The sequence below is a fragment of the Eretmochelys imbricata genome, chromosome 8 (genome assembly GCF_965152235.1).
Source record: "Eretmochelys imbricata isolate rEreImb1 chromosome 8, rEreImb1.hap1, whole genome shotgun sequence".
NCBI classification, from domain to species: domain Eukaryota; kingdom Metazoa; phylum Chordata; order Testudines; family Cheloniidae; genus Eretmochelys; species Eretmochelys imbricata.
Window position 1 is genome coordinate 46646368 of NC_135579.1, and position 24960 is coordinate 46671327.

Here is a 24960-nt window from a genome sequence, read left to right on the forward strand (position 1 = left end):
GGCCATACACCACTTACGTCCTTAAAATACATTTTGTATGAGACTCAAGTCGTATCTGGGCCAGGGGGTGGGAGAAAACCTGGCGGTGGGCGGTGTTGGGGGGCCTAACACCCCTGCAATAGAAATACGCTGGGAGTTCTGCTCCCATGTAAACTTGTGCATAGCTGGGGGAGTGATGAAGGGGACCTGGAGAAGCCGGAGTGGCACCCAGGACTGGGCTGGGGAGCAGAGAGTGGGACCTGGAGGGTCTGGAATGGGCCCGGGAGCAGGTAGGATCCCCCAGGATCCTCCTTCCCAGCCTAGAGCCAGCTCCCATTCCCTCCTGCCCCAGGCTGAGTCTCAATATCTCCCCTTTCTCTCTCCTACCCTTCTACCCTGCACCCCAGCCTGCCTGGTCCTTGTGCTGGCCCTCTGCCCAGAGCTGAATGTCATCCTCAGAGTTTTGAAAGCCCTCTAATGTATGGAAACCTATTTTCATTATACTGGTGTAGAGCACACAGCACAACAGGGCCCAGATCTTTTACTGGGGCCTGGAGGAACTCCCACGATACAGATAGTGAATAATAATTACACTACCCAGAATCCCAAACAGGAAGAGTCTGCTTGGAGAGTGGAAAAATACTGTAGTGTTTACTAGCACAACTCAAGGTTTCTGTTTTTCATTCAGTTAAAAATCCCAGCAACCTCATCTGCACGACTATATCACAGATCTGGCTAAATTTCATCTCCCCTCACCAGCAAATGGGTAGACATAAATCCATAATAGGTGCCCAGTTCAATGGGATTTGGGCATCTAATTCCTTTAAACTCCTTTTTCCAAGCTCCATCTACACAACAGAGGCACAGCAACGGTGCTACAGCAGTGCCACTGGACCATAGAGGCTTCCTACATCAACAGAAGGGGTTTTCCCATTGATGTCGATAATCCACCTCTCTGAGATGTGGATTGACAGAAGAGTTCTACCATCAGCTTTGCTGCACTTACTGTGTGGGTTGGGGGCCATGAAATTTTTCTCAGCCCTGAACGATGTAGCTAGTTTGACATAAGTTTTAGGTGTAGGCCAGGCCTCAGTCTTTTTGTTACAGTGGCTCCTGATAGAGGCTGGTTTGGCTTCAGTGCTAACCATCCTGCCTGCACCATGAGTTATAATAACCAGGTGGTCAAAGGTCTCTCAACAATAACTTAGGATAGGGGAATTGGAGGAGAGACTAAATTTTCCACTCTCAACACGTTCTACCTCAACAGCAGTCGTCATACAAAAGAACAAACACCTGTCAGGGATGGACTAGGTATATTTGGTCTTGACTCAGCATAGGGGTCTGGACTAGATGACCTCTCATGGTCCCTTCCAGCGATACATTTCTATGATTCTGTGCAATGCAGCATAGAGCTGTGCGAATAAAAAAATTGTCAGTTTACCGGCAAGTCAAAAAAAAATAATTAAAAATTTCATTTCGAGTCTACCCAGAACATTTTTCAAAATTTTCAGAGAATTGAAAAGTAAAAGAAAAAAAAAGTTTCCTTCACCCCGAAATGTTTCATTTCGGTTTCAAGCATTTTCAATTGTTTTTTTTCATTAAATGAAAGGACATTTTGAGGCAAAAAAGTTGTTTCAAGCTAAAAAAAACATCGATTTTGAGGGGAATATTTTGTTAGGGTTTTTTGCAAAATATTTTGATGTTGCCAAATCTGCATTCTTCACTGAAAAAAAGATTCCGCTGAAATTCACCAGCTCTAATGCTACAGGCCTCTACAACGTTTCCAGACACAACAGCTAACAACAGCGTCCTTGCAGCATCTTCGGCCATTATTGGAGAATACTAGGGGAGTCATGGAAAGGGGTTATTATACAACTTGGGAGCCTGGAGCTGGATCTCTCTTTCACTTACTTACGTTGTACTATAGCGACCCCAGCCCAGTGAACTACTCCATAGTCTGCTTCATAGTTTGTGTGATTCTATTCCAGTGCATTTCTTAATCAACTCCAGAATATGTCCAGCAACTGACTGAATTTTGAGGGGTGCAGAGAACAGAGTACACACAGGAGAGCAATTGGCCTATAAAAGATCAACAGTTGAATACCCCCACTGCTGTCTTCTTTTGGTTCCAACATAGGGGTGTTACATTTAACTCCCACCAACACTAAGAAGCTTTGTTTGCATACATTGTAAGATGGTGCAAAGAGGCCAGGATACAGGATTTGAAGCAAATACCTCCTTACTTCTAATTTTGACTCTGCTACTGTGTTTCTATGAGGCCTTGACCAAGTCACTTGCTTGCAGTGGAATTTAGGGGCCAAAATACTTTTGAGGATCTGGGCCTTAATATCTCTGCTTCACTTTGCCCATCTTCTAAATGGGAATAATACATCCCGAGCTAACAGGGGTGCTGTGAGACGTGGTGAGCTAATGGTTGCAAAGTACCTCAAAGATCAGCGGTATGTGGTTTGGTTAAGCACAATGAAATGTATAAGCTCCTGGGTCTTGCCTTTCTCAATTATAGGGATGGCACAAGAGTTGACAGCAGCCCATTAACTTATTTTTCAGACTAGGATAGCAACAAGGGTGTATAAAACTCACTCAGGTGTTTCCAAGACCCACTGAAGTCATTGCACAAATGCATCTTTCCTGTGTCTCCCAATAGCAAGGCAGATCTGGCAGAGATGCTGGGGGGGGGGGGCCCTAGGTGACAAGAGTTTTTCCCTCCCCCCCAGAAGCAAGCCCCCTGTAGACCTTCTTGTGATCACCCCAGCTTCTGTCTTGTCGGCTCTGCTGCTGGTAAAGGGCAGGGACGGTGTGGAAAGAAAGCATTAGCACGGGAAAGCAAAGGCAGAGCCATTTATTTCCCAGCCACCTACCTCAGGCAAAGCAGATCATCTCTGTGGATCTCCTGCCTTTGCTCGCCTTACATCTGCCCTTGGCCACTGCCTGCAGGTGTGAGCAGCAGAGACCACGAGTTTCCCCTACTCTGCCATCCTGCCTTGGGCCTGCACTCCCCCCAGCAGAGCTCTCGTGCCTGCAGAAGGGATGGCCCCAGAGCACAGAGGGGTGTGCTAACTAAGACACCTGGGCTTCACTAGCCCAAGTAGCCCACAGAGGAGTTTGTCACTGGGGGCACGGAGAAGGGGAGGGTCAGTGATTGGGGGGGTGGAGGGGGCGTTGGAACAGGGCTGCTTGTCTTTGAAAGATGAACTTGGGAGCCCAACTCTCCATGTCACAGCAAACTAGGGGGTCGCAACAGGAAGCTGGAGGATGTAGGTGTGTGCTGGGAATGGATGCTGACAGAGCCGGACCCCAAAATCACTGAGCCCTCTGCAGGCCACACGCTTGCCATGTATTTCTGGGCCAGCCATAAGACTTTGTGTACAAACTGCATCCCTGAAGGGGAGAGGACAGCCCTATGAACTGTGTTACCCTGAAAGGGAAGGGGTAGCCCTATCAACTGTAATGTGGTGGGAGGGGGAACCACTATGAGCTTGACTCAGGGCAGGGGAACCCTTATAAATGGCCTGGAAGGGACAGAACATCCCTAAACACTGTGACCTGGATTGGGCAGCGCACCCATCCACACGGACCTGGACCAGCATGGGGCACCCCTCTAAACACTGCATCTGGCCTAGGCCCACCCACCTAATCCGTGAGCCTGTCAGTTTCTTCCTGCTGCCGTCCCTTCTGTGCTCACTGCCCAGGGCCTGGCGTGGCTCGCGTTCGAGCCCACTTCAGTCCCTGCTCTCCACAGCAGCCCAGACCAGCCTAGCCAGCTGGCAGTCTCCTCCTTGCCTTTCCAGTGACCATGCTGCCTCCACCCCATACAGCCCATACAGAATGCCCCCTGCCCCCTGGAAGTTACCTTTGCAGTGTCTTCTAGAATCCGTTATGAAGCCCCTCGTGTAAACAACATCTTGGGAGGGACGAGGATCTATTTTTAAAAGTGTGAGAGGTAGAAATGAGCCACGCGAGTTCAGCAGGTCCCTGGTACTGTGACCATAACAGCCATAGGGGGTGGGAAGGGAGCGGACATCTGCACTCATCTCTCCTGGACCATCTCACCACCCCACTCCTCCCCAGCAAGCAACACTGCGGGCAAAGCCCCCAGGCTGGGATGCATGCTGGGAGCTAACCCCCATGGGAAGGGGCTTTGCCAGCCAGGCAGGTAAAAAACAGAGGACAAGTCTGGCCCCAGTGTACAGGGCAAAAAAGTGGGTTCATTGAGGTCATCTAGTGTCACGACCACACTCCTTGTCTGTACAGAGAGGGGGCGTCCTCAACCCCTCTTTATTCTGTGAGGTGGCAGTGTGGACATGGTTGAGGACCACCGAGCGAAGGTACCAATAGACAGGAGATGCCACATGGCGAGTGATTGTTTGTTGCATGAGTGCTGTGAGAAATAGGCCCGACTGACTTTGGACAGCAGAGACCTTTGATTGGGTACTTTTCTCTAAGGCCAGCACAGGGGGATGTGGCTTAGCTGGGCTGACATTGGGCTGTGTCAGGAGGGAACAACAGCCAAAGGCCTCGAGCCTTTCATTTAAATTCAAGCCACAGTGCTAAAAACATCCTCCAGCCACCTATCCCTCCCCACAAGCCAGCACAAGCTGAGTTCTCTCCTTCCCCCAGAGAGCAGGCCCCAGCTGGCTGGGGACTGCCCAGAGAAGAGAGGTGAGGGCTGTGAATTGTATGAAGTGCAAATGCTAAGGAGATTTTTCCCCTTCTGATTTTACGCTGGCAGCATCTCTCATGGCCCAGTAACTCCCAAAACATGATATCAGGCCGGCTCCCACTCCTGGAGGGGAAAGCACACCCCTCCTCCTTTTAGCAACCGTATTTATCACTTCCTCCCTCCACCGCTCCAGAAAGCTCCCTCTGCTTCGCGGTTCAGCGGAGAGGGAAGCCAGGCCCCTGTTTTGCTACCCTGTTTGTATATTTCCAATACTGGCAAGTCACCTACAGTGTGAGTGGGAGCAACCAGACCTACCAGAGCAACAACGCCAGTGCCAGGAAAAACACTTTCCATGGCAGCAATGAACCTCGCCTGCTCACGTTTTTCCCTTGGCTGAGTCTTGTCCTTGTTAAAAATAAAAGACCTGAGACTTTTAGAGCTTGTCAGCTTGTAAGCCCCAGAACTGAGCAAGTTCAGGCTGGTGCTCTGGGGCCCAACAGCTGAGTCTTGTTGTCTCCTTACCCAGCCCTGTCCCTGTGCCCTAAAGCTGACCAGACAATGCTGGTTCAACCCAGATGAGCCTATTGCTAGACCATGGCACAGGAAGTTCCCAGAACTTTCCCAACCTGTCTAGAGATGGAAGAGTCACGTCAGTTGTTGGCCTCTCTGCTGGGACTGCCAACAAGTTGATGCCTGTGCACTAGGAACGAGAAAGAGGAATCACTCACTAATCTCATATTTGCCACCAGAAGATGGCTTCTTTCAGAGGCTGGTGGCACCCACACCTGCGTTCAAACAAGCATCCCCTAGAGGAAAGACACAGAATTCCCTCTCTGCTCCTGTCAGCCACCCCAGGGCCCAGTGGTTCTAGTTTTTTAACAACAAAAATGGCCAGCTCCTTAAAAGTGCTCAACAAAGGCTACCATTGTATCAGCGTTCCCTTACCAACATGGGTGTTGTTTTGGCGACCCCATTTAATCTAGATGCTGTATTTCAAATGAAGCAAGCCAGAAATTAGTCACGTTAAATTCGATTCTTTATTTAAGCAAGCTCACAAAATGTAATGGCTCCGCCTTTCCCTTCTCCCTCCATTCTTTCTTTAAGCTGTCTGAACTGCGTAAAGGGGCCACAAAGGGAGAAGAAACAGCCCCCTAGAGAATCTCCTGTTGCAAGGGGGTTCCTTGCCTGGCACAAGGCTGACATAAATGTTCTATGCTGGCCCCACTTGCAGCCCCAAGCAGAGGGGGTGTGTTGAGGATGGACCAGGGGCAGGAGAGGTTTGGCCAGAATGCTGTGTGCTCCAGCTGTGCAATGCCTATAGCAGTGCAAATTAGAGCAGTGCTGGGGTTGCTCTAAATTGTGCCAGGAAGCCTCCCAGGTCAGAATTAGGGAAGCACAAAGGTGGCTTAAAGCCTGTGTGTGGGAAAGGAGCAACAGGAAATCCGTCCCAAGATGTGGCTCTCACAGGGTGCTCCCGGTGAGCGTCACTGTCAGATGAAGAAGGAGCTCTGAAGGTGGTGGCTGGACAAGGCCAGAGGAGGCTGATCACCTAGAGATGGGATATGCATTCACCTGTAAGGCGAGGCTGTTCCCCAGGAGAGATAGTCAGTGGGTCTTGGAGCTGGGCGAGGTACTATTGGCTGCTCCACCGCAGTCACGTCCCCTGAATAGGATTTGAGAAGGGAGGCGTTCTTGTTGGCCAGCATGGCTCTCTCGTTCCTGCGGAACTTTGCTCTTCGGTTCTGAAACCATACCTAGGAGGAGGGGGAAAGACAGACAGGCCAGAGATTATAACCTGCTCCACTGATGCTCTGCTTCTCTCCCTGCATTATCAGATACTTGGTGGCCCAGGCACCCTAGTTTGATGGTGGCCTGGAGAGCCAGAACCCCATTGTGAGGAAAGGACCAGCAGTGGATGGGTGCAGTGTGTTTGCAGGAGGAGCTTCCATTATGCCTGAGCAGCTAATTATCTTCCCTACCCGAGGTGAAGCGGCAGCATGTGGGAGGTCAAGCTGGGACCCACAGGGGTGATGCTCATGAGCTGGACCTCTCCTGCTTCTGGATATTCCAGGACCCAGGATGATGCTGGTGGCTTCATGTCTCCACCCCAGTGCCTGAGCACCAAGGATCCTCTCAGTGAAGATGCGGATGTCCTATCTGGTCTTTAAGATCGCTGCTGCTCTGGGACGGGCTGCTGGCTGCTTGAACCTCATTCCTGAATGACAGGGATTCTTGAGAAGCTGCTGCTGGTCCATTGCCCTGAGCTGTAGAAACGGCTGCTTTTATGTTAGGATTTGCCCTCCTGTCCGAATGCGTGGTGATCCCTTTCCCTGATTATGCCTGGCACTCATGCCCTGCCCTAAAATACAACACACATACCTTTGCTGCTAGCCCGTGAATACGCACACATAAGTTTTCACACATACAAACACTCACGCACGTGCGCACAAGTTATTCGGCTCAGTACAGGGGTACTACGTGAATTTGAATGGCCTGTGTGGTGCAGGACATCAGACTAGACGATCTAACAGTCCCTTCTGGCTTTAATCTCTCTGAATCCATCAATGAACAAACATACGCACATGCACATAGGTGTTCTCTCTCTCACACAGGCATGCACGCACACACCCACAAGCTCTTTCCCTTCAGTCCAAGAAACCATCAGAATTTAAAAGGCTGATTTCATTCATTCTCTGACCCATCCCACTCTTGTGCTCTCAAACTCAAACTGCTCAAGGGCTTTACTCTCACCCTCTGCACATCTTGGGGAAACCCCGCTCAGCTGAACTAGCAAAATGTAAAAACAAGAGAGAGTTTATGCTGTTATAACTCTGGTGATAACCGATGTGAACAGAGGTTTGGGAGGTGGACTGTATCCTGCAATGTCACTCTAGGCCTGGATGCTCACTGGGCAGTGGGTTCATCTGTTCTGGTTAAATAAATCTAACTCAAACCTTCATCAGAACCTCTGGTGGAACCCAAGTCTCCTGACACTTGGATAAGGCTGTGAGCAATTTGTTTCCTTGTAACTTTCAGTTTCATACAGCTCTGTGTTTCTGGGCTCTGGCAAGGATTGAGAAAGGTCAAGAACAGCTAGCCAAAAACTCAAAAGGTAATAACAAAATGTTTTTTAAGTACATCAGAAGTAGGAAGCCTGCTAAACAACCAGTGAGGCCCCTGGACGATTGAGATACAAAAGGAGCACTTAAAGACGATAAAGTCTTCACAGAGAAACTAAATGATTTCTTTGCTTCAGTCTTCACGGTTGAGAATGTTAGGGAGATTCCCAAACCTGAGCTGTCTTTTGTAGGTGACAAATCTGAGGAATTGTCACAGATTGAAGTGTCACTAGAGGAGGTTTTGGAAGTAAATGAGAAACTTAACAGTAACCAGTCACCGGGACCAGATGGCATTCACCCAAGAGTTCTCAAAGAACTCAAAAGTGAAATTGCGGAACTATTAACGATGGTTTGTAACCTGGCCTTTAAATCAGCTACTGTACCCAATGACTGGAAGATAGCTAATGTAACACCAATATTTAAGAAGGGCTCTAGAGGTGATCCTAGCAATTACAGACCAGTAAGTCTAACATCAGTACTGGGCAAATTAGTTGAAACAATAGTAAAGAATAAAATTGTCAGACACATAGAAGAACATAAATTGTTGCGCAAAAGTCAACATGGCTTCTGTAAAGGGAGATCATGTCTTACTGATCTATTAGAGTTCATTGAAGGGGTCAACAAACATGTGGACAAGGGGGATCCAGTGGACATAGTGTACTTAGATTTCCAGAAAGCCTTTGACAAGGTCCCTAACAAAAGGCTCTTACATAAATTAAGTTGTCATGGGATAAGAGGGAAGATTCTTTCATGGATTGAGAACTGGTTAAAAGAACAAAGGGTAGGAATAAATGGTAAATTTTGAGACTGGAGAGTGGTAACTAGTGGTGACAAGGTCCCTAACCAAAGGCTCTTACATAAATTAAGTTGTCATGGGATAAGAGGGAAGATCCTTTCATGGATTGAGAACTAGTTGAAAGAACAAAGGGTAGGAATAAATGGTAAATTTTGAGAATGGAGAGGGGTAACTAGTGGTGCTCCCCAAGGGTCAGTCCTAGGACCAATCCTATTCAACTTATTCATAAATGATCTGGAAAAAGGGTAAACAGTGAGGTGGCAAAGTTTGCAGATGATACTGAACAGCTCAAGATAGTTAAGACCAAGAACTTCAAAAAGATCTCACCAAACTAAGTGATTGAGCAACAAAATGGCAAATGAAATTTAATGTGGATAAATGTAAAGTAATGCACATTGGAAAAAATAACCCCAACTATACATACAATATGATGGGGGGCTAATTTAGTTACAACTAATCAGGAGAAAGATCTTGGAGTCATCATGGAAAGTTCTCTGAAGATGTCCACGCAGTGTGCAGTGGCAGTCAAAAAAGCAAACTGGATGTTAGAAATTATTAAAAAAGGGATAGAGAATAAGACGGAGAATATCTTATTGCCCTCATATAAATCCATGGTACGCCCACATCTTGAATACTGTGTACAAATGTGGTCTCTTCATCTCAAAAAAGATATACTGGCATTAGAAAAGGTTCAGAAAAGGGGAACTAAAATGATTAGGGGTTCGGAACAGGTCCCATATGAGGAGAAATTAAAGAGGCTAGGACTTTTCAGCTTAGAAAAGAGGAGACTAAGGGGGGACATGATAGAGGTATATAAAATTATGAGTGGTGTGGAGAAAGTGAATAAGGAAAAGTTATTTACTTGTTCCCATAATATAAGAACTAGGGGCCACCAAATGAAATTAATGGGCAGCAGGTTTAAAACAAATAAAAGGAAGTTCTTCTTCACTCTGCGCACTGTCAATCTGTGGAACTCCTTGCCTGAGGAAGTTGTGAAGGCTAGGACTATAACAGGATTTAAAAGAGAACTGGATAAATTCATGGAGGTTAAGTCCATTAATGGCTATTAGCCAGGATGGGTAAGGAATGGTGTCCCTAGCCTCTGTTTGTCAGAGGGTGGAGATGGATGGCAGGAAAGAGATCACTTGATCCTTACCTGTTAGGTTCACTCCTTTTGGGGCACCTGGCATTGGCCACTGTAGGTAGACAGGATACTGGGCTGAATGGACCTTTGGTCTGACCCAGTATGGCCATTCTTATGTTCTTATGTCACTCACAGGGTGTTTCCAGCCTGAGCAGAAGCAGAAAGCCTTGGCAACCCCATGAAGAACCCTATCCTCTTGTGATTCCCTACCCAATCTTGAAATCTCTTGAGGTTCAGAACAAGTCAAGGGGATCTTTAGCTCTGATATGGACCATTCATGGCAGTCTGGTGGTGTGATGAGACTCCCTGAGTGCACAAAGCTGGGATAACCAGCTCTCTCTGCTTCCCTCTCCCCAGGATCTCTAAGCAATGGTACACGGTTAGAGTGATGCTGCACTCCATCAACTCCCATCCAACATAATAGCCCCTTGGGGCCTGTTACTGCTGCCACAAGTCCTGAGGCTGTTTCAGCTTGCACAGGGGCACAAGGGGGGTTCAAACCCACGTTTGCTTGCCATACGGGGTCTACATGGAGTGCAGCTTAGCCAGACCAGAAAGCTAAAGCCAAGATGCACAACCGAACTTTGGGATCTCAGCTGAACATCTCAACCTTTTGAGGTTTCCCTCATCATGATCCAGAACCTCTTCTCTACCCCCAAAAGTAGCATAGCTTTGCCACTATAATTAAATATTGGGTGTAATGCCTCCATAGGAAGTTCAGTCTACAGTGTATAACCCACACAGCTCACTTTGGAGAAGGCTTCTTGACTTGGCATTTTTGCCTGTGTCGTCAATCTGATTACAAAAATGGACACCACTTCCAAGCCCCTGCTGAGTTGTCTCTGATTGCCAAAGCAGATTTGCACTTGCGTTTCTTTCCTGACACATTCCTACAGAACTTAGCAAATTCTCTCCCTGCTATAGAATTCCATTATCTGGCTGAAAAATTCTACAGAAAGGATCCTATTCTCTATTCAATTCTTTGGATTTTTCAGATATATTTGGGGCAGGGACTGAGGATGAAATTTTCAAGAGTACCTAAGTGGCATAGGAGCTCCCATTTTCAAAAGTAACACGCACCCAGGATCCTAAGTCCCATTGACTTTCAGTGAGACTTTTGAAAATAGGCTTCTAAGTCACTTCTGAAAATTGTGGCCCTTGTCTTTGTATGGATTTGTACAACACCTAATGCTATGGGGCCTCGATCCCAATCTGGGGCTCCAGGGCTCTACTGCAATAAAATTATTGTTATTGTCCTGTTTGATTTCTATAAAACCCTAATGTTTCACTCTATTCAATATGATAGAGCTTTTCAGAACGATCTCTATGGCATTTATATGTTTGAGAGCTTTACTGACAGTAAGGCCCATGTTCTTTAACAATCCTCTATCTCTGCAGCCATCGTGCTGGCTGGGTGAAGGCTAAAGCCATGGCTTGCTGACAATACCTGGATGAGATGGGTGGAAGATTGACTTCTGGCATTACTTACCTGAACTCTGGCTTCAGTGAGGTTGACTCTGCGTGCGAGGTCTTCTCGTACAAAGGCATCAGGGTAATGTGTCCTCTCAAAGACTCTCTCCAGCGCCTGGAGCTGGCTGCTGTTGAAGGTGGTCCTGTTTCTTCTCTGCTTTCTTTTCTTCTTCTCTTCCGAGTTCAGCTGATCATCTAGAATGGGAGAGAATCAGACAGGTGAAGTGCTGGAACTAGATTACTAGTGTTTCTGAAGCATCAACAATTACCTTTAAAAAAAAATTTAGATCTCTGCATCATTAATTTAGATCTCTGCATCATTTGGATGAGAGATAAAAAACAAGATCCTGGCCACTTGGATCAAAGTTGAGACACACATTTTTCATAGATTCATATAAATGAATATATTTGGATGCCAGAATAAATCATCCTTATCATCTAGTCTGACTGCCTCTGGAACACTGGCCAGAGAACTTCCCCCAGTGATTCTTGTATCAAAACCCATAACTTCTGGCTGAGCTAGAACAGACCTTTTAAAAGAGATTAAACATCAATTTTGGAAGTCTGGGCCTATGGCTTCATGTCCCTTTCTTCACCAATTGGTCCTGGGACTGGGACTTTTCAGCTTGGAAAAGAGATGGCTAAGGGGAGATATGACTGAGGTCTATAAAATCATGACTGGTGTAGAGAAAGTAGATAAGGAAGTGTAGTTTACTCCTTCTCATAATACAAGAACTAGGGGTCACCAAATGAAATTAATAGGCAGCAGGTTTAAAACAAACAAAAGGAAGTATTTCTTCACACAGTGCACAGTCAGCCTGTGGACTTCCTTGCCAGAGGATGTTGTGAAGGCCAAGACCATAACAGGGTTAAAAAAAGAACTAGATAAGTTCATGGAGGACAGGTCCATCAATGGCTATTAGCCAGGAATGGCAGGAATGGTGTCCCCAGTCTCTGTTTGCCAGAATCTGGGAATGAACGACGGGGAATGGATCACTTGATGATTACCTGTTCTGTTCATTCCCTCTGGGGCACCTGGCATTGGCTGCTGTCGGAAAACAGGATACCGAGCTAGATGGACCTTTGGTCTGACCTAGTAGGGTCATTCTTATGTTCTTTCTTGAAGCTGTCTTTCTAATACAAATGTTTCCCTCTGTTCCACATTGCAGAGGGTAGCAAACCGACAAAAATCTTCCAAAGTTTGGATAGGAAACATGTGGAGGGAAGTGAAGACTAGACTGAATGCTTCCCTCTGCCCAATGCTGGTAGAAGCCCTTCTGTGCAGACAACTTAATGCAGACATAGGGTCAGAGCTTCATCTAGTATACACTGGCATAGCTCCACTGAAGTCAATGGACCAGATCCCCATCTGGTGTAAATCAGCAAATCTCCACTGAAATCAATTTTAGGAAAAGAAAATAGGAACTCTGGACCTATTCAGCTTGGGGAGCTCACCAGCAGTGTGTAGGGCCCTTGATGTGGAGAAATTACGCTGCTAGAGTAGATGTCGAAGGTCCATCAGGTCTGGGCTGGGATTCCTCAAACCCTTCAAACTCTACTGGATTTAGAAGGCCATCCTCCTTGCTTCTTCTACTCTAACATTAATTCATCTTTCCGCCCCATTAGACTATGATCAAGGGACTTTTCTGTGAAGGTAGGGCAGCCTTGGGATGAAGGCACTGGCATAGCATTTAGGAGACCTGATCTGCCATGGATTTTCTCTGTGACTTTGGGCAAGCCCACTTTACATCTGAGGCCTGCAGAGGTTAAGTAGGGATAACATCTCCTTCCTCCCACCTTCTCCCTGTCTGTTCATTTACAGAGTGAGCTCTTTGAGTCAGGAATTGTATCTTACTGTGTGTTTGTACAGTGACTAACATAATTGGGCTCTCATCTCAGTTGGGACTGCTAGAAGCTATCCTAATACACGTTATTATTGGATGGTTTTTGTATTCGGTTTTTCTCTTGGCACATTTTTTGTGATGAAGAAGATAATGTTGTTCTCCATCACTAGCTGTTGCGGTCGATGCATGCTTCTGAGGTCTCCCTAATTTCCAGCTGCTTTGCTTTTTTGCAGCTGAAATTCTTTGACTCGCTACCTTCTTCTGCTCCAAAACTTTGCCAGTGAGACCTACCATAAGTAGCGGCTCCTGCATATTCCCCCTCCTCCATCCCTTTACCACCAGAGGTGATTGGTTCACATGGCTGAGCAAAGGACCAGCTGTTCTAGTACCACTCATTTCAAGTACCTACCCTGTTGCGCTGAAGCCAGAGCCAAGTATTGAACTGAGGATTTAGAACCACCAAGATAAAAACCATGCCCACTGCATTAATAGGGAAATGCAAAGACAATCCTATTCCCATGTGCACAGATGTGCCAGGATACTGAACGAACAGCACAGTGGTCAGATACAATGGTAATCGATCCGCTTACCCATTGTCCTGCCACGACGCAGCTAGTTATGGGTATGCCCAACCTCTGCTGTTTTGTGATAGTGAACTGGATCTGGATGAAAAATTCACCACCAAATTATTTATTGATTTAGCCCCTTGCTGCGAATGGTCCACAGACAGGTGGCGATTTTTACGTATTTGTTTGCTCGTCAGCACTGCTTGGTTCACGCTCAGAGCTCATCCATTTCAGCTTAGGCCTTATTCACAAAGTGTCTGCTGCCAGTATGCATTGTTCCCGAGTCACTGGTTGCCCTACATGATTAGTCAGGTTTCTATTTTCTGCAGTTTGGAAGAACTATACTTTATAAACAGGAAGACTACTCGAAGAACTCATTGATTGGTTGCTTCTCTCAAGAAAGCACCGGAAGATCATTTTCGGGGAGAGAAAGAGGAAGAGAGTGTGCTAGCAGGAACTCAGCAGGGGTTGGGAGTTTTTCAATTTTTCTTTCTCCTCTTCTGCAAAGGAAAAACCATTGCATTTGCCTGTGTGCCTGAGCCTTGGGTTTTTAACAAGCTAGATTCCTTCGTGATTGACAGAGAAGACAGATTTATTTGCTGGCTAGGAGGCCCAATATTCAGCGTTCTCTTGTCATAGTCAAGAAAAAGCAATTGAATGTATCCGTATTTGCTCAGTCCCAGCTGCAAAGGTTACAGAAAAATCCTTGTCTGGGTCATTTAATTGCCTTTATGCCAGGGCTCTGGCTGGGGGTAGGGAGGGGAAATTCACTGTGCATGTCCCTATTCCCTATATAACGTCACACACTATTTCACAAATCTGAAGCAGGCAATGACTTCCACTGGTCTTCATTTTGTGTTGCACAGTCGTTCACTAATGGCTCATCACGGTCATGAAGCACAGAGCTACTGCAAAATGTGCTTCACATGCCCCATTTGCTTGTGGTGAGGGTATTAGTGACAGGTCTCTCCCCTGGCTCCAAGGAGCACTGCCGTCATCCTGCATTAAGTGCTGTGCATCTATTGATTTTCCCACGTTTGGCCGTTAGGGAGCATGCTCACTGCCAATCTTCAACAATTTAGCGTGCTCCCATTGGCATAAGCTGCACTGAACTAGCTTGCTGCTCCGTTTGATTGGTTGCCTCAGTGCAAGCAGCCAAACCTAGGAGTTGCTGTATTCTCCCCCTTCCCAACCACCACACTATTTCCTATATCTGCCATGAGCACGGATTGAAGGTACTGATCTCCATTTTCTGTCATACATCAACTGCTTGCTGCAATCATTAACTGCATGGACAGGCAGTAGTTGTGAGCAGTGGGGTCACCAGTCTATATTGCATATGATTGATTGCTAGGCCTCTGGCTCAGGGGCAGGATGGATTTAGATCTGTAACTCCTACACTTGCTCTAAATAGGAAGGATGGGCTAGTAGAAAGGGCACTGGGTTAGGTTGCAGAAGATCTGCCATCAGCTACAGACTTCATGGGTGACCTTGGACAAGTTGCTTGACTTACCTTGTGCCTCTGTTTCCCCATCTGTAAAATGGAGTAATAATTCCCTATTTCATAAGATTGTTACAAAGCTAAATTCTAACTCTAATGGATTGATTTCTAAGGATGCCACCCAACTGGGCACAGCACAACCTTTCCAGGTGACTTTTAGAGGCAGCAACTCTCACCAGGGCAATTCTCACCAACTATAACAACTTGCACTAGGGTCCCAAGACTGCATTTTGAAGACCTCTGTGCTAAGATAATTGGATCGTGACTTTTGTGTTCTGGACAAAAGTACATCATATACTACAGTAAGGCCACCAACCTTACATTCACTTTTGACCCTAGGCTGCTCATGCTCTCCATGCTGTAGGTCAAAGGCCAATGCACTGACCCATTTACCATTCATCCCCATGGTAATATTTGTAACACCCTTGCATAACGTAACGGAACTTGCAAACCTGGATGTCTGGGTGACAGCAGATTGCTTTTCATGTACCAGCATTTCTCAAAGGACTGTATGTACAGATGATAAGCTATGAGGAGATACAGAATATACATCAGAGATTCCAGCTATTCAACTTAAGGGGGTGGGGGAGTTCTCTGGCTGTGCTATGCAGGCCAGATGATCACAATGGTCCCTTCTGGCCTTGGAATCTATGAATCTATGAATGAATCTGTCTATAAAACAAAACCTTTTCTTGAGCCAGGAACAACACTGAGGACCAAAGCTTATTGGACATGTGCAGCCACCATTATCGGTGTATCTGGATTTATAAAAGAACAAGGATATCAGGGCCTGATCCAACACCAATTTAAGTGCATGGGAGTCTTTCCTTTGACTTCAGTGGAGTATGGATCAGGCCCTTAGTGTGCAAACGGTGTTTGCTATTAAGTATTTGCTATATGGCATTGGTTATTCTCCTGTTTAAAATGGTTTCAAATCATCCAAGCAGGAGCAAAAACAAAACTATGGGACTTGGATGACCCATCACACAGAGTTTATGAATAAACAGTCTTGGATTCATGCATGATCCACGGGTATTTAGTTGCTTGGTCAATAATTCAACAGATAACGATCAAATAATGATACAATGTAATTATAAACAAATTTAGGAAAACTGTTATGGGTTCACAGGTAGTCTAGGAACAGAAAAAAGGGGTTCAATCCATAGACTAAATCCAGCCCTAGTGAGCAGAGACCAAGTAAGATCTCTTTCCCCGTCACAATCCCAGGGCAGTCTGCTGTTGTTCTATGTTAGTTTTACATTGTCTACTCATATTCAGTGGATCCTTACTCACTTCAACCCCCAGATTACCCACAAAAGATAAGGAACCAAGGAAAGACATCAAAGGGGATGAAACAGAAAAATATCTAGCAAGACATTGATATGGAATTAGCTGGGGCCCAGCCAGTTTCTCTGCTACTTGAGTGTATTTTCTGCATAAACATACTAGGGGAAAAATCAACCCTTAAAAGGTTAAAAATAAGAAGAGCCATGCAAATAAAAAGCAAAGTCTGCTCTGGTCAACATCCTGCATGGTGGAAGCTCATAACAGAAAGGCTTCCCGGAGCAGAAGAGACAGCTTGAATATTGGCCCTTCAGTTTACATGGGGTGTCTGCCTTTCCTCACCAATCACTTGAATTGTGAGCCCTTTGTTTACCTTTGCTAACATTGGAGACCACAATGCTGTCGTGGCACTTAAAGAAGTGCTAGAGTGAACGCAAACATCACTGGTAAAGTTGACAGGTGTCTTATAGTGAATGTCTCCAATGAGCAATTGTATCAGAGACTAGCATAGAAAGAATAGAGGTTTGCTTATTATCCCACTCACCAGGTCCCAGTGCAAACCAGTGCAAAGGCATCCTAGGCAAAGGTGAAGTTTGGTTCCTCCCATTACTCCCTGCTCCACCTTATGCAAACTAGCTCGCTTGGAAAACCATCCATCCCTTCGTTCCATCATTACTTCTTCCATAACAGCATTACTGTTCCTGCTTCGTCAGAGACCACAGAGCCCTTTAGTTCCACCAGAACCTTATCATTTGATGCAGTAGTGAGGCAGTGTGGCTCCAGATGTCCCGCAAAACATTTAGGGAGCTAAATTTTTATATACTGGGTAGTCAAACCTTTGGCCAGCTAGGTAGGGAACTATCCAAGAGTTTGCTGGAGCAATAAGACCATGTAGAACATGGTCCGAGATGCCTTGCTCTTCTCAGTAGCTTTGTTTCTTCTGAACTGATCTTAATGAAAACACTGGGGAGTTATTTTCTCCTCTTTATCTCACTCACTGGCCTTATAATGAGGCTTACATCCACCATGCAACAGGATTGATTCTCTGCCTATTTACATTGGTTTTATGCCAGGGGAACTTCACTAATGTCAGTAGAATTGCACATGCATGAACATGGTGTCCCAGAGTAGGGAATCAGACCCATAATAGTTTGACACAGCTGCTTCTTGTAATCTGTACCCTGCCCGGCTTCATATTATTCAACTCTAAGGGTGTATGTACACTGAAAAAAGAAAAAGAAAAAAAAAACAGCAGCAGCGAGCCGCAGAGCCCAGGTCAACTGATTCAGCTCATGAGGTTCCCACTACAGCGCTAAAAGCAGCAGTGTAGACATACCTGCTCTGGCTAGAGCCCAGGCTCTGAGAAGCCACCCCCGCACAGGATTTCAGAGCCTGGGCTCCAGCCTGAACAGGAATGTCTACACTGCTGTTTTGAGCCCCGTTGTGTGAGCCCCGCAACCCACAGTCAGTTGACCTGGGTTCTGAGACTTGTTGCTGTGGGCTTCCCCTGGCCAGTGTAGACATATCCTGCACTGGAACTTTCAGAGGTGTCTTTGGCAGTTAGGCGCCCAACTGCCATGTAATTCCAAAGAGAACTAAGGTCCTAATTCCCTTAGGTCTTTGAAAATTCCAGTCTAAAACTTTTTCTGATGTATGGTCATGTGGACAATGCCATATCAAGTGAGCAGGTGTATTAATAACAACAATTTGCACTGACAGCATCTTCTCTCTGAGGAGCTCAAACATGCATGAATAGCTTCACAGCATCCCTGTCTGTCAGGTCAGCATCTGTTTCCATGCTGTAGGGGGGAAGGAGAGAGCGAGGAAGGGATCTGGGTCCAACAAAGTACTGAAGCATGTGCTTAACTTTAAGCATGCAAATAGTCTCACTGAAATCAATGGGGCTTCTCATGTGATTAAAGTTAAGCATCTACTTTTAAAGTTAAGCATCTACTTAAGTATGTTGCTGGATTGGGACCTTAACGTTCTTAAATATAACAGACCAGATCTTCGGCTAATGTATATCAGTGTGGGCCCATTGAAGTCGAAGGAGATACATCAGCTATAACCATCTGAAGATCTGGCCCAATAGATTTAGAATAAAATAAAGCACTATGCCTCACCTCTCCCATAGTGATACTGCCTTCTTCCCTAGTGTCGCTGGGAAAGGGTGCAGTCCCAAGACAGGAAAGTTTTTATTAAGAACATGAAATCCAAAATGTGTTGTTTTTCTGAGCACCTGTTTGGGATGCTTTTTGCTGTCCATCTGGTAACAGTTACTGCGCCTGAATACCTAAAGTCCATACAATTGGGAACAAAGGGACATTCCACTTCAACTGAAATGCGGTTTTCAGATTCCAAAAGATTTACCGCTCCCATATCTTCACCTCCCCTCACTAGACAGTCAATCCCCAGACAGATTCCTTTCCAGTCTGGGAATGCCTGGATACAAACATGCCCATGATTTCCTTGTATCTGAGAGGAAGTGTTTGGAGATTAGCTTTAAACAGGAGTTTTGAATCTTTAAGCCGAGATGGAATGTGTTAGAAAAGCAAGTGTGTTTAGGAATTTTGGAGCAGTAAAGTATGGCCACACGGGGTAACAGCGGGTCATCCTGATTAGGCTACATGAAGATGAGTGGGGGAAAGAGTGGGACACAGTTTAATTAATACTTGTGCTGAGTGTAGTGTTGGCATTTCTGGTTATGCTTTTTGTGGGTTTATTTCAGCCAGTGATGGGGTTGATATACGAAGGAAGTGATACTCTACTGCCTTCCACCTTGTGTAGTCACCGAAACCTGTGCAGAGGGAGAGAACTCAGCCAGTGATGTGAGTTCTGACAGGGTAGCATTTTACACTCAGAGCACACAGTGCAAGGCAGGGGAGAATCAGTCTCATGGTGGTTGCCTTGTGGTGTTTCAGTTCCTCGGACAGTGGAAACACCGCAAGACTGGCTGCTGTGGTTTGTGGGCTCCACAAATGGTTTCTGGAGGCATTAAAAAAATCCATGAAAATTGTAAGTGCCAATACAAAGTCAGAGATTTGGCTTCTGGGGGAGGTGTCCACCTATGGCTTCCTCTGGAATCCAAATGAAGGTTTCTATTAATACAGGTTCAGCGGAGGATAAGAGGGTCAGATCAGGGAGTCTTTCCATTCACTTCAGTGGGCACTGGATTGGACCTGAAGTAAGGGCAATGCAACAGAGGCATAAACTCCACAGAGGAACCCTAGTGAAACAATAACAAATGATGGGCAACCCTCATAAGGGCTGAAGGTTCAGTGTAAGTTGTCTGTGAAGGGTCGGGTTGGGTTTTTTTCCCCAGTATGTCTGTGGGAACCAGGCAGCTGTTTCCAATCAGCAGCGCTGCGGATAGGTAGTTGCGTCAATGTTCAAATGATACCACTTCACTCTTCAAGTGGAAAACCCAAGTGCCTGAGGCCTGAGCTGGACTCTTTTGTGTTGGGAGTTTGGGAAGGATTCTGAACCCCGCCTGGCTGAACCACATGTGTTGTGTGATCCCCTCCACCCCAAACTGGCCCAAGTTGTTATGAGTTTGGCAGGCATAGCTTCATCACAACTTCATGACATTTGGATCACAACATCCACTGGGCTACATTGCTGCAAACAATCACATTGTGCTGATAGCCCAGAATGTCGTGTGCATTAAGCACCCAGAAGAGGGAGAGTTCTGAGTTTGAGCTCAGATTCTAGCTCATTGCCCTTTATGACCAGAATCTGGGGTTTGCTAACTCCTAGGGACGGAGGAAGAATAAAAGGGACCCAAATCTACACATACTTCAACCTAGCATCCCTGCCACCTGAGGATCTCTCTCTCCACATACCCCAGATGGACTCTGGTCTTCTTTCCGCCTCTTAGTGCTTGATCTTCCTCCTAGAGTGGAACAGCTCAGCCCAGGGGAGCTTGTTCTGCTATCTGTTACCCTACCTCCGATTCATTGCTCCATCTGGGACCCTACAGACTAGAGAAGTGCATTATAGGCTTTTCAATTTCCTCTGAAGAATCAATGTTTGGCCAGTCCTGGAGGCAGGATACAGAATTAAATGGTCCATTGGTCCAATGCCATAAAGTAGATTATTTGTTCCCGTAATACCATAGTGAAGGGTCACCTTATTTCTATCTTGGTTGTCATTTCTAGACACAATGGACCTGGTTCTCTCCCCTTATAGGAGTTTTACATTAGTGTGCCTTCATTGACTTTACTGGAAATATTTCCAATTTACACCAGCATAGATGAGTGGAGAAACCATTGGTTTCTCTTAATATTCATGGGAAGATGGGTTAGCTAGAAACATGGCTGAGATTCAATTAATATAAACCCTAGTGGGGGCCTTCTTAAACTGGGTTAGCTCTTACATCGTGCTTCTCATCATAGATCTCAAAGTGCTTTACAAAGGAGTGTCAGTATCATTATCCCCATTTTACAGATGGGGAAACTGAGGCACAGAGGTGACATGACCTGCCAAAGATCACCCAGCAGACCAGTGGCAGAGCTGGGAATGGAACCCAACCCAAGTCTCCTGCATGCCAGCCCAGGACTCTATCCACCAAGCCACACTACCTCTCTTAATCAGATTCAAGAGCGTCTAAGGAGGTCACAAATCAGAGCCCAAACTGCATATAGACCAGTCCTAAGATGCTGAACATACTGATTTCAATGGGAGTTAGGCATTTAAGTATCTTGAAGAACTGGATCATTGGATCACTGCTTTCTCATTTCCCAAATATTTCTCAGAAAGGAGTTAGCCCCTCAGGGCTCTCTTGGGGTTTCATACCTCATCTTCTGAAACATCTAGTACTGGCCACTATCAGAAACAGGATGTTGGACTAGGTAGACAGTGGGTCTGATCCAGTCTGGCAATTGCTACATTCCTGTGTGACTGTTACACACTAGGAGCCACGAGCTCAATGCTGTGGGGAGTGGATGAACAAAGGAGAAGGCCTGAAAAATGCTAAATGTGCATCCTGTCAACAGCCCCAAAAGCATCATCGCAATTTGCTTGGTTCTTACGGGCATGAAGGGAGATGCCAGTGATTCACAGCTCGCTCATTACAGATGGGATCCAAAAAATAAAAGGTCAATAAAAGGCGACTTTGTGCAGCCACTGAATGGAAAATTATGAGCAATCGTTATATTCCAGTGACTCATGTGAAGGTCACCCCTGGCCAATTCACCTCTGCCATCAATTGGCATGGAGCGTGGACATTACTCACCCCATTACGGGAAGTATCTGGACACAGACTGCTAGGCAGCTAAGCCCAGTGGTGGTTTCCCTTGACCACCAGCTTGGGTTAATTACAGGGACAGAGACTACTAGAGGGTGTAGCCACAAAACCCCCAGTAATGTCAATGAGCGGCTAAGTCATCCCTTAGGCAGCTTTGAAAAAATCTCAACCACCCTCAGCACCTTGATTTCTATTCCCCTCCCACCACTGTCACCATTTCATTGCCTGGAACACCCTTTTCTTTTCTTCTTCATCTTTTCCTGCATTTGCTGAATAGCAGAAAAGGGTCAAAACCAGCATCTGAATGCTGCTCTCTGGTAGTTCAAACACAGGAAATGTATCATGGCTCAGACTGGTTCACATCCTCCAAAGCCCGACCCCCTTGCATGCCCATACCTATCCCAGCCTATTAAGCGCCTATCCCACACCCGCCCCATCTCTGGACTGGACCCATGACATCCCTCCAGAGGGCGAGGGGAGAACGTTACAGGGTAGACACCTGCCCAGATCTAAACGGCAGTACAGGGCATATAGCACTTTGCTGTCCAGGTTACTCAGCACATGCTAAAAGAGAGAAGAAGGACCATCCATTGGTTAGAGCACTAGCCTAGGACTTGGCTTGAACTCCCTGTTCTGCCATATGCTTCCTGTGTGGCCTGGGGCAGATCATGTATTCTCTATAAGCATCAGTTCCCCAGTAGAGATAATAGCAGTGCCCTGCCTTGCAGGGGTGGTGGAAGGTGCTCAGATATTGTGGCGATAGGGGCTGTATAAATACCATAGAGAGAGCCTGAGATGAGGAAATAGAAAGAGGAGAAATAGGAGAGAGAGAAATACTATAACAGGACACAATATTTGTGTGTCAACATTTGCTGTTATTTAGATTGTAAGTAGAAGGATTGGCAGGACTCAAACGCAAGCCTGGAGGCCTATCACGCAACCAACACCCCCACACTGCCACCCGGAGGCAGCTGCAACCCAGACGCTCCCTGTGAGCCACAAACCACAGAGGCTGACTGACAGTTGTCTTTAGCGACTGCTGATTGGCTCCTTGACCTTACATAAGCCCACGGGGAGTACCGGGAAGTGTCCAGGCAACAATATGGATTCCCAGCTAACTGCCATCACAACCCTGCTTCTCTGCCTTTGAACTCCCGGTACTGACCTTGGCTCTGATTTGGATCCTGATTCCTGACTGACTCCCTCAACCCCAACATTGAGATTCCGATATGTTGTACTGATCCGTGGCCCAATCCTGACTCAACCTTGGCTCCTGACTTAGACTCTGGCTTTGACCCTCAACTTGACTCCGACACCAGTTCTGATCCCTGGAATCAGTTCCTGATTCCCAAGACCTTGCCACTAGTCCTACCTGCCGTTGCCTGGGATCCTGACAATAAGCTCTTTGAGGCAGGGGTTGCCTCTGACTATATGTTTGTACAGCACCATGCACAATGGGCTCCTGTCCTCTGTAGGGTGCTCCAGCCACTGCAATTATAATAATGTCAGAAATTGAGGCAAAAGAGGAATAATTTAGACACAGCTACTGATTATTATAAACACAATAATCAAATCCACATTGAAACTAAACAGTTTGATTTAATCCAAGAAGGGAATGAGGCTTTTTCAACCCGAGACATTTAACCACAAAGCATAGGATACGCCAGGAAAGATTTTTTCACATCAGTTGTGTAAGCTGGAAGCTCAATGACTTAATTCCAGAAAGAAAGCAAGAGCATTGAAATATATTCCCAGGCCTCAAAATACTGAGTAATAACCCAATATTGAGTCTGACTCACAAGATTTGGTAGGAAAATGAATGGGGTTTGTTTAGTGGAAAATGTTGACTTTTGGCAGAAAAAAGTAAAACTGAGTTTTCTGCCAAAAGCCAACAAAAAATTCAGGTTTGGTGTTTGCCAATAGAAAAAAGCAACACTTTTTTGAGAAAAATAGATACTTGCTGTGAAAATTTTCATTTAATCAAAATCCAAATTTTCCAGACCAAGAAAAATGGTTTGATAGGAAATTTTTGAGCAATCTACTTCCAGGAGTTCCAGGAGATTCCTTGCCGTAGTCAAACCTTGTGTGTGGCCATAACTCTTTACCCAATTGGATCCTTGCTTGGCCCTAGTGACATTTCCTTTTATATTTGAAACACCCTCCACCCCACCACATTGTGCACAAGTTTTACACACTACAGAACAGGGAACTTAGAGGGGGAAAAGGGCTGAGAAAAGGAATTCAAAACTAGCATTGGGTTTGTTCACAGAAAGAAATTAACAAAGACATAATGAAAGCAGTCGTTACAGCATGATCGCAATCTATCCAACTCCAAATTATCAACAGAAGTTACTTTTCCCATTACAAGTTGCTGGAGGCAAAAACAATTAACACAGACAAATTCTGGAAAGGCAGCGCCAGTCTGGGGAGCAGAGTGCATATGTTTCTGAGCTGCTCTGTGAGTCAGTGAAACTGGAAAAAAAATCCTCATGTGAATGTATATTATATTCTCCCAAAGAGCCACTTTAAGAGATCATCTTCAAACATTCAGTGGTTAGAAAATGCCAATATTAAGATTTCAATTGCAACCTTAAAGAGACTGTGTCAATCTGAAGATCACTTTTTCCCCTTAAAATTTCTATTTATTATTGCTAGCAGTAACCCTGAAGACCGCTACCGTGGAAAGAGAGTTGAGAGAAAAATTCTCTCTATTTTTCAATTTATTTTGTGCCTTGGACAGCATTTGGTGTATGGTCAATTTCATCACTCCCTTATTGAGGGTCATTTGCACTTGGTATCTCATACTGCCATCACTCTCATGCACTCCTCACACTCTGCATGAGACTATTTACCAGGAGCAGCAGTAGTAAAGTTGAAACTGGAAAGGCAGCAGGCAGGTTTGAGCACAGAGAGAAAAAGGGGGAGAAGAGACCCAAACATGTAAGGGTTTGCTCTCAAACCAGGGCTCCAGGTCAGATGGTTCCCATAATATAGTAAGTCCTGTATGGCTCTCAGACTCCAAGGCACGTGTTTGGAATTCCTTGTCTGTTTCATACTTTATTTTACATATTGTAATTTTTATGTGACTTATCACGTTGGTCCTTGGGAAATGAATCAAAAACAAACACATTATAGAAAGGCTTGCCAGTGGCAAATTATAGAGGTCAGGCTAATGACCACAGAGGTCCCCTGCTCTATAAACTATGAATCTACGGCATGTCTACGCTGCAATCAGAGGTGTGATTGCAGCTCCAGTGGATGTATTTGCACTAGGTTTACATGCACTAGTACAGCTAAAAATAGCAGTGTAGGTGTGACTGGGTACACTTCA

General features: G+C 45.8%; 1 protein-coding gene across 2 annotated transcripts in view; it reads right to left on the reverse strand.

The window, feature by feature from the left end:
* Window positions 1–24960, reverse strand: part of PRRX1 (paired related homeobox 1) — a 79997-nt gene that overhangs the window by 2652 nt on the left and 52385 nt on the right. The window contains exons 2-4 of one of the 2 annotated variants that reach the window (XM_077824910.1): window positions 11209–11384; window positions 6233–6414; window positions 3865–3919 (exon numbers count right to left, since the gene is read on the reverse strand). In XM_077824910.1, coding sequence (XP_077681036.1) covers window positions 3865–3919; window positions 6233–6414; window positions 11209–11384 — 413 coding nt within the window. Of the gene's footprint in view, window positions 1–3864; window positions 3920–6232; window positions 6415–11208; window positions 11385–24960 lie in introns of those variants that run through there. The other variant, XM_077824909.1, reaches the window with a different exon arrangement.